The sequence below is a fragment of the Artemia sp. Qi Xiang Cuo genome, chromosome 21 (genome assembly GCF_049724085.1).
Source record: "Artemia sp. Qi Xiang Cuo chromosome 21, ASM4972408v1, whole genome shotgun sequence".
NCBI classification, from domain to species: Eukaryota; Metazoa; Arthropoda; class Branchiopoda; order Anostraca; family Artemiidae; genus Artemia; species Artemia sp. Qi Xiang Cuo.
Genome location: NC_142814.1, coordinates 6,634,226 through 6,645,213, shown reverse-complemented (window position 1 = coordinate 6,645,213; position 10,988 = coordinate 6,634,226). Strand labels below are relative to the sequence as shown.

The 10,988-nt window shown below is 34.1% G+C and overlaps 1 protein-coding gene across 1 annotated transcript in view; it reads right to left on the bottom strand.

The window, feature by feature from the left end:
* The window catches only part of LOC148939195 (pH-sensitive chloride channel 2-like), a 98,492-nt gene that overhangs the window by 19,859 nt on the left and 67,645 nt on the right, over positions 1-10,988 (bottom strand). Inside the window, exon 6 of the mRNA XM_089106742.1 lies at positions 4,763-4,921. Within this exon, the coding sequence (XP_088962868.1) occupies positions 4,763-4,921 (159 nt within the window). The remainder of the gene's footprint in view (positions 1-4,762; positions 4,922-10,988) is intronic.

Sequence of the window (10,988 nt, the reverse complement as noted above, 5' to 3'; positions counted from 1 at the left end):
CCTATTGTTTACGTATAGTATTTGTTATTGGGAAGTATGAATACATTTTTCGAGGCGGGAGGGAATTTTCAGCTGGTGAGTTTTTCCACGGGAATAATTTTTCAGGGGGAGGGAGGTATCCAGGGAGTGAATTTTTCATGGGTAATTTTACACTAGGGGAATTTGTCCGGATTCCTATACGAAATTATTTTTATGTTTTGCTTTCTCTTTTCCGACTCAATTTTACGCGTGGAGATGTTAAGTGTAATTGTTCGGGGTAAATTTTCACCAGAATTGAATTCTCTAGTGAATACATCCCTTGGCAGGAGGCAATTTATCCACGGAGGTGCACCCAGATTTCCTGGTATTACTTAAAAAACCCTCAGAATTTAAATAAGAAAAACAAGCTTTTTCAACTGAAAGTAAGGAGCAACATTAAAACTTAAAACAAGCAGAAATTATTTCGTATATGCGGAGAGTTGCTCCTCCCCAACACCTCCCTCTTTACGCTAAATTTTGAAATTTTTCCAATTTTTTAAGAGCAACTCCCAAAACATTGTTCGTTTCAATTGAACAATAAGAAGCTTTTTTTCAAAAGTAGTAAAAATCTTTAGCGTAAAGAGTAAGATTTTGAGGATGTGCAAACCCCTCATTTACGCAATAATTTCTGGTCGTTTTAAGCTTTAATATTGCTCCTTACTTTCAGTTGAAAAAGCTTGTTTTTTTATTTAATATGTGGTAGAATATACAGCTACATTCCATGACTTAATATACATCTAATTCCTAATTTACCATGTAACAAATTTTTGGTAATATTAACGTGCCCACAACTAAGTATTACAGTAATTTTATTGGATTTTTTGGAAGGGGTAAGGGGGGATAAGGGGACACAAATACTGCAGTGGTTTTACTAAGCCTGCTAAAAGAAAAACCCTTTTATGCTTTTTAGGTTCGCCAAATACCTACTTCAATGCTCTCTATGGTCCAAAAATTCTAGGATAGCTCAGAGGTTTGAAGTAGCTGACCCTTAGGAAGATATGTCTTCATTAAACAGTTCGTCGTAACGAACTAATAGCAAGGAGCAACAAGATTCAATAGTAACCGAAACTCTACAAACAAGATAAAAATGGAGTTTTGATAACAATAGATATATCAAAAGAATTGAACTTTTTAGCCGATACCAAATCTATGAAATTCATCAAGTTTAATGTTACCCATCAAATATTATGATCCTGAAAAAATCTACTCAATTTTGAAAATGGGGAAAACACCCTCAACCATCAGACCATCAGATTCAGCATATCGGAGAACCCTACTGTAGAGGTTTCAAGCTCTTATAAAGAAAATGTATAATTTTTAATATTTTGCCAGAAGAAAGGTAGCAAATGCGTGTTTATTTGTTGCTGTTGTTTAATTATTATTTTTATTATTATTATTATTATCATTTTCACTAGGGATAGTCGTATCGAACCATTAATCCTGAGAGATCGAGAGAGGGTTGGTTTGACTGGAAATGAAAAGTTCTTGTGGACTTTTAAATGGACCAAATATATTTGGGGGCAACTAGACGCCCTGTCGTGCCTCTTTTTTCCCGAAAGCATTCCAATTAAAGTTTTCAAAAAAACCGTTTTGTTCAGCATAGTTGAAAGGTCCAATAACTATGGCTTTGGGGATAACATAATCCCGACAGTTCGTGGGAAAATGGCTGTAAGGTACAAAATTGGCCCATTATTTACCTGTAGTATTTGTTATTTTGAAGTATACAGACATTTTTTCGGGGAGGGGGGGATTCTGTTTGGAAATATTTTCGACGGTGATATATTTCAAGAAAGGATGTTTCTGTGGGCTGCTTTTCCAGGAAAAATTTTGCACTGGGGGAATTTGCCAGAATTCCTATGCAATATTCTTTATATTTGCCTTAATTTGTCTTAGTTGACACAATTCTAGAGGTTTAGTTATTCCAGGGAAACATTTCAGCGGGGATGGGATATTCTCGAAGATTTTTCCGTGTGGGGGGAGAGAATCTAGGTGTGAAAATTCTTTATGGAAGAATCCCACGGAAGAAATTCTCCATGGAAAATTCCTAACTTTCCACTTGATGTGGGGTGTCCAGGAAAAATGTTCAACGGAGGGGGATTTTCGGCAGGATCCGAAAATTATCACAAACTAAAGTCTTTTTCAATTGAAAGTATACTAAGGAGAACTTTTCTAGTAGGATCGCCTGCAAGAAATTTTCTGGGGAGATTTTCAGCGAAGACGAATTATTCAGGAATTTTCCGGGGGGGGGGGGGTATTTTACTTCGGGAATTGTTTTACTTGGAGGAATTTTCCAAAAAAGGAAGGAATTTTTTATAGAGAGGAGCTGAAGATCTCGGTATTATTTGAAAAATTAACAGAAATTAAATAAAAATAAACAAGCTTTTTATCACAGAGTAAGCAGCAACGTTAAAACTTAAAACGAAAGAAAACTATTCCGTATACTAGGGGATTGCCTCTTCCTTAATACATCACTCTTTACGCTAAATTTTGACTTTTTTCCCCAATTCTTTAAGAACGACTTCAAAAACACAAGGAGAGTTTAATTAGAATAAGAAGCTTCTTTAAAAGTTCTAAAAAAAATAATGTGAAGAGTGAGGTACTGAAGAGGAGGCGACCCCCCTTAAATACGGAATTATTTCTGTTCGTTTGAAGTTTTAATACCGCTCCATACTTCAACAGAAAAAAATTGTAATTTTACTTTAAATTGGAAAAAAGCACAATGCAAAGATTGTTAACAGCCCTTGGTACCCGCTGCTAATACGTCAAATTTGTTGAGAGCTGTAATTTTTTTATTATTGTTATTATTATTATTATTATCATTATTATTATTTTGTTACTATCTCTTATTATGTATGCGTAGTTTAAAGTTATTACGTATGAAGTTTGAATTAATAGTGATGAAGTTTGATTATTTGATTTTGAAGTATGATTATTCGATATGAAGTTCTTTATTTATTTTATTTCATAATAGTTTCATACGAAGCACTAATGTGTCTTGTGATAGTTTTAAAATTGGTTACAATCTATGTAGAATTTTGTTATTTTTTGCTGTTTGTGTGAGCTCAGTTTACAATTATTTGGTATAAACTTAGTTGATAGTCTTAAGTATACAATATATGGAGAATTTTGTTATTTTTTGTTGTTTGTGTGAGCTCAGTTTATAATTACTTGATATATGTTTTTCCCTTTTTATTCCTTTTTTATTTTTATTTTGTTTTTTCTTATCTGTTGTTTGCAGTGCTTATTGTTTGACGGCTGTCTCTATAAATTATTAAACTAAAATAAAACAAGTTTTTCAACTGAAATTAAGGAGCAACATTAAAACTTGAGGCGAACAGAAACTATTACGTGGATGAGGGGGGGTTGCTCCCCCTCAACACCTCGCTTCTTACACTAACATTTTTTGGGAACTTTTAAAAAAAGCTTCTTAGTTTTCTAATTAAAAGAACCTTGTATTTCAGGAGTCGGTCTTAGAGAATTGAGACAAAATTCAAACTCTAGCGCAAAGAGCTTTGAGGTTTAGAGGAGAAGCAACCCCCCTCATATACGCAATAGTTTCTATTCTTTTTAAATTTTAATGTTGGTCCTTATTTTCAGTTGAAAAAGCTTTTTTTATTTAACTTCTTATTGTAATTTAAATATTGCCAGGAAATCTGGATAAACCTCCACGGAAAAATCCCTCCTCTCCACGGATATATTTTCTAGGCCATTAAATCCTGGTTAAAACTTACCCAGGGCAATTACCCTTAACATCTCCATGCGTAAAATTGAGTCGGCAAAGAGAAAGCAAGACATAAGTAGAAATTCGTATACGAATTCTGGCAAATTCTCCCTGTGTAAAATTTCCCATGAAACATTCACCCCCTAGAAACTTCCCTCTCCATGTAAAGTTTTCCCCCTGGAAAATCCCCCAGCAGAAAATTCGTCCCCCCCCCCCCATCTGAAAAATGTATACATGCTTCACAACAACAAATACTATACGTAAACAAAGGGAAAATTTTAAAACTTAAAGCCCTTTCCCCAGGGGCTGTGGGGAGTCATAATATATCCAAAGGCATCCAAAGGGTTATTTGGCCTTTCAACTATGCTGAACGAAATGGCTTTCATAGAATTTTGATCAGACGATCTCTGTTTAAATGAGTCCTATCCCAATATTTTAAGACCACTGGTTCGATACAATCACCCCTGGGGAAAAATGTTTTTCGCCCCTGGGGAGAAAAAACAGTTCCTTACCTCGAACTGTTTGATAATCACAATAATAACCTCCGTAAAAAATATATGCAAGGATTTTTTTTCTTTTCTAATGCTATCGTTTGACATGCTCTCCAGCTAGTTAGATGCAACGTTCGAGCGTTGGAGGGCTTTATAGACTTTATCGAAGGTTTGAATAAACTTAAGAATGTTTACCGTTTAAGTGGAGGGGGCAGTTGTCCAATTCTTGTTTTGAATTATTTTTTTTCTCATTTTAAGTTCTGTGTCTAGTATTTATAATAATTTTAACTTGTTTCAGGATTTATTTATTCACCTATATCAGCGTCTGTTGTTTTTGGGACGAATCTGAGTATTTATTTCCCTTTCTGCTCGTTTTGGGTTTCATTTATATTTTTTAAGTGTTAATTATTATAGGGCTGTATTTCTGTTTATCTGAAGTTTTAATATTGCTATTTAATTTTATTTGAAAAACTTCTGTTGAGAATTTTGTTTTTTATTATTTTATAAATGAAAGGAAACCTGAGGAACTTACCGAGCCTGAATCTAGCAGCTTCAGCATTATGGCTTCCGTACCAGAGTCCAACCCAGGACACAAAAACAAAAATGACTGAAGGAATATAAAAGTCGAGTAAGTAGAAACTTGCCTCACGTCTAAGTGAAAACTCCAGAACGAGCATGCCATGCTTGTCACCTATAAATTATAATTCCAAATATCAAAGGCAATATGTTTCTGTTACATAGAGTATACCAAGTTCTAAAAATTACAGTTTAGTTTTAAAAGTAACGTGAAATTCCTACTTGAGAGAACCTGGATTTCCATGAAACACATTACTGTTAAATGTTACCAGAATCAAATATACACAGAATATACATGAAATGCCGTATTCAGGGGGTTTGAACCCCCCCCCCCCTGAAATGTTTGTCCGACTCGTAAAAAACGTAGCAAAAATGAATATAAACAAATTTTTATGCGTTTTTTCGTCAAACCCCTCCCCCCAAAAAACATCTTTTGTAACCCCCCTCCCCGAAAACAATTCCTTGATACGGCCCATATAAATAAGATCATATAATAAGGCCATATCATATAATAAGATACACAACTAAATTCCAGGTTCTAATTCAGGTCCATAATTGTTGTTTTATAAATTGTTATTAATATTAACTCGCGCACTGCTGGAAATTTGAAAAAAGATGAGTAATTTCCGGCCTTACCAACTATTTAAGGTAAATTAAACCACTTTTCTTGACAAATCGTACCATAAAATATTTTTTGTGGCACAATTATAACATTCTATGTGAATTTCCATTTAACCGACAAAATTACTATAATAAATTGAAAATCAAGCGACTTTTGTTCACCCTGATTCATATACCGATCTTAGGCATCATTCCCTCGTATGATGATTAATTTGAAATTGTAGAGATTTTCTTGTGTGTCAAGTTTGTGTTCGATGAAACATCCTTGTTCTTTCGCTTATATTTCTTAGAACTGAGTGGAGGAAAAGTTCAAATAAGTGAAATATAACCTGGTGAATACAATCAAAATGTACTGAAATGTGCCAGAAATTTCTAATTTTATATATTTTATCATTACTGAAATTTTTTTTCGTCTGAAAGTAACAATTTGAACCAGGATCTCTAATTTGTACCAAAACGGTACGATGTAACCGCGTTGGCAATGGTTTCTAAAAGATTTTGGGGAACCCCATACCCTCTTTGGAATGTTTGGGTAAATCCCAAAAGATACGATAAAATATTAAAATGGACAGCTTTACCTTCCTGGGCAGTAATATTAGTAACGATGGTGAATGCAGTGAAGGTGTAAGGAGTAAAATTCCAAAGATAGATTGTGCGGTTGCACAGTTAAAGAAACCTTTGGAAGAATAGGAAAATATGTCTTCAAACTAAGATTAGAATATTCGAGGCAAGTCGTAAATTTGGTTCTGAAACGTTGGCACTTCGAAAGGCTGAGAAAGACTTGTTCACCATTTACCAGAGGAATTTTCCACAGGACAATCCTCGGTATCTCTTTACCAAATATAAGAATAAGAGGATGGCCAAAGGTTGTGCTTTCTGGCGGTCTGTTTGGGGCTAGTAAAAGCCCATTCGGGGGCTGACCCCAAAATATATATATATTTATATATATGTATATACATACATATATATATATATATATATATATATATATATATATATATATGTATATATATACATATATATATATATATATATATATATATATATATATATATATATATATATATATATATATATATATATATATATATATATATATGCATTTACTTACATGGTATTCTTTTTTATTGTCTTTATTGCCTAATGAATTAGGTATACCTAACTATAACTTCCTGACGTTTTCTGTCTCAAAATCATTGGTTGACGAAGTTTAAATTTCATGCAATGCAAGGCTTTTTGTTTGTAATCAATTTTAATCTATAAAGTCATAGTCACTGACCTGATATCTTCAATTTTACTTTGTAGCATAAAATATCTCAATAACTAAAATCTTGTACTTTTCTTTTATCTTATCTTATTGTTTTAGTTTTAAAGCTCTATCCCATTAGGCCTAATGAATTTATCATAATAAAAACTCGCAGAATTCAAATAATAGGGCTTTAATTGACGCGTTATAAAATTGTTTTTAATATTCATTAGGCCTTGACGTTAAAAGAAAAACCTTCGATATTATGTTTAAAGAAGTCTATAAAGGAATCAGATAACAACTAACTAATTCAAATATTTATTTCAAATTGAGGCATAAAAACTGTAATTTTTACTATCCCTTAAACCTTGACATTTTGGTTGATAAGCAGTCATTTTTTATTACTTTAAAATAAAGATTCTGTTTCTGCCTTTTTATTGCGAATAATTTTGAAGTGGACAAAACCCAAGTATTAATTGCTTAAGGAGTTGAATGAAGCTTTCATTAACATCAAAAGCTTTTATTACAGTTAATTTTTGGCTACACAAAAAACAAACAGATAAAAGTCCATCTGTATGTTTAGTGTATATTTTTTAAACAAATGAAAACTCTTCCAAAGCCAACCGAATAAATTCAATAAACTTCTTTTCCCATGTCTTCTAAACCTAGATGTACTTATTTTTGTTTGAAAATAAAACGTACAGAATGACGAAGAACAAACATATGAAGAAAACAGGAAGACAAAAACATACGGGAATAATTATCAGCCAGTGGATAAACAAAAACAAATTCCTTGCGCAAGGCAATACATACTTTCTCCCAAGGCCGTACCCAGGATTTTTTTTCGGAGGGGGTTTTAATCAAAAACAATTTCGGGGAGAGGGGGATTTACACAAAAAAAAAAACTCAAGAAACGCATACAAAATTTGTATATATCCATTTTGTTACGTTTTTACGAGTCAGACAAGCATTTCAGGGGGGGGGGGGTCAAACCCCCCCCCCCCTAACCCCCTCTGGGTACGGCCTTGCTTTCTACAGTAGCGACTTACTCACTAGAATTTATAAATTCTAAGTTTTGGTCATTTTGTAGGTCTCAATGTTGTTCATTCCATATCGTTTCGCCCAAAAACTCAAATTTCTTTGTTGATCCAATGAGTGCCGACGGTAGTATTACTCTTTCTCCAACGACTGCATTCTGTTCCGAAGCTAATTCGTTGAGAAGTCTTGTAACACCTATGTAGTTTTCGGCCATAATAGTTGTTTAGTTCAATTTTATTCATTAGATGCGATCACACTAAACACGAATATTTGCGTCGACAAGCCGTGTTCAAGCAGTGTTAGATTTGGACGACTTGCATAAGGTGTTTGAAGGCTTTGAAGTGGATTGTCCACTATCCATCCTGACGCTCCAGCTGGATAAAACAATGGGTAGGTAACGGGCTCCACACGAAGAGTAAAAACAGCGCATACTTTATTACGTACATGAGGGCTGAACCGTCTATAATCGTTATCATCTGGCAGAGCGAAAATGAGCTGCACCATTGAAAGCTGTTTTTCCAGTGAAGCAGCAATTTGATTTACATCATCCTCCACTTACCTTTCTTGTAACCTTTGGCATAGTTGTTTGTGTCTAGCAAAATTTCTTCCAAGAGATCCATTAGGTTACAAGAGATTCCATAATTTAAAGGATGTGCGAGGCGTTCTACAACAGCTTCATCGGGGTCTAAAAAATACTTTTGTCCATGTGAAGGTGGTTCAGAATCACCTTCAGTGGTTTTTGATGGATATGCCACTAAATTAATTGTGTGATAAATTTGTCCGGCCTATTTAAAGCTAAAAACATTACGACTATTGATGGTTCGATTTTCCCCAAAAAAATATGAAGCTGTCTCCGAGAAAAATAAATGTATACATGAACAACTATTGCTCGTTTAAAGAGAGTAGATATATACACTACAAAAAAGAACCTGAAGTGTGGAAGTAACCTAAATGGAAGCTAAAAACAACTACATAACGTACAGCTAGTGTTGTCTCAGACTTCGAGACCACATTGGTGAAAATATATTTAAAAAAAAAAAAATACACATATAATATTACATGTTATTAATCCCTCAAAGGCTCATTGGCCTGTACAAAGAGGGACGACATATGAATTACATACTCAGAGATAAAAACAAAAGAAAATTTAAAATGATCACTTACTCACATATGAAGGAGAAGAAAAGAAAATATAGATAAACTGGAAACTATAGAAAAAATTAGAATAAATAAACCAAATTTATTAATTATATTAAAAATACTCAAAAAAAAAAAAAAAAAAAAAAAAAAAAAAAAAAAAAAAAAAAAAAAAATTATATTATTATTACTATAAGCGAATCCCTATCGTCGAAACAGAATTATGTGTATTGTCAGGTAAAACCAACATCATAAAAGCTGTTACGATATTATTCATAACTCTTATCCAAAATATTAAAAAATCAAAACTTAAGCCATGTACAGCCCTTTTAAGCTTGTATTTAAAACTATATAAATTCCAATTCAATCAGCTCTGCTTATTTCTGAGGCTAGGTAGCAAAATTGAGGTTTATGGGTTAAATCAGTCATAAGGCTTATAATTATTGGACTGTAATAAAATGGTGCGAAAGCAATAAAATTTAAACCGTCTTCATGAATGCTACTCCTTAGTGAACTATACAAGTTTCAGCAATAAATATTGATAGTCATACCTGAGGTCAGGGAGTAATAGCGCAGAGAAGACCACCATAAAACAAAACTAAACATTCAGGGGACATCAACTCCACAAAAAAAAAATATAAAAAAAAAAAAAAAAAAAAAAAAAATATTATTCAGTTTTATTGTTAACTAAATGGTCCTTAAGAATCCTCTTGAAAGTGCCAATCGAGTGGTATTTCTGTACTGAGTAAGGCAGGGAGTTCCAAACCTGATGACAAGCGATGAGGGGATTGAAATCTGACCGCACAATGGGAGTAGGAGGACTGCAGATACTATGTGACGAACGAAGGTTATATGGAGCTGAATCAGAAATAAACTGAGGAGTTTTTTGAAGAGATTTTGGAAGATTGCCATGAAGCTGATGAAAAACAAAAGAAGCACAAGAAAGAATGTAGATAGACTGTAGATTTAGAAGCGGTCTTGGTGAAGAACAGTTGGTGTCAATAACCAGACGCGGTTTTTTATAATACATGACAGAAAGCGACCGCAGTGTAGAAGGAAAAGTAGACATCCATACTATGGGGCAATAAGAGACACATGACTGGACAAGGCAGAAAAAAAGAAGCTTCAGTATAGATCTAGGAAAGGTGTGTTTGAGTTTTCGAATGACGCCCAAACTCCGTGAAACCTTAACTCTAATCATGGCTATATTGTGTCTAAACGACAGGTTCTCATCAAACAGGATACCAAGATACCGGACCAGCCGATTCTTTGTTCTGTACAAGGAGCCTTGTGACACATGAAGCTGTGTCAGTTGAGCGAAAGCTACACCAATTCGAGAAAAAAATAAGAAAATGTGACTTGGTAACATTCAAGGCCAAGTAATTCGCCTCAAACCATGAAATTACTCTCTCAAATATTGCCACCAGATTAGATCTGACATCACATTCCGTCCTCCCTAAAGTCCCAAAAGTGCTTTCGTCAGCAAAAGCAACGAGGCAATCTTCATTAGAAGTAGCATTGGGAAACAAAGGACCATCCGGATGACAAAGATTGCAGCATACTAGAGGACTGGTGTTCTTGACTGCTGAAACAAGATCATTGAAATAAATCAGAAATAAAACGGGGCCAAGAACAGATCCCTGGGGGACACCATATTCTACTTCAGAAGGGCTCTGGAAAAGCGGATCAATTGAAATGAGTCTAACAGAAAGATATGATTCAAACCAAGAGAAAACACTTGATCTTATACCAATATGCAATAATTTCCAAAGAAGAATCTGATGAGTCAAAGAATCAAAAGCTTTACAAACATCCAAAAATAAAGCTGCCGGGATAAGACAAAAATCTATTGCCGAATGAATGAAATTCAAGAGAGGTGCACAAACATGCTCTGTAGAGTGATTCGCTCGGAATCCAAACTGGAAATCATGGAAAAAATATTTGACATCCAGAAAACTAAGAAGCCTGGATAGCATAGCCTTCTCAAAAATTTTGCTGAAAACAGATAGAAGAGAAATTGGCCTATAATTAGCAGGATCACGCCGGGACCCACCTTTATACAGTACTATAACCTTAGCTCGCTTGAGTGATTCAGGGAAAATTCCATTCACGAAAGACAGATTGACAAGCTTAGTCAATG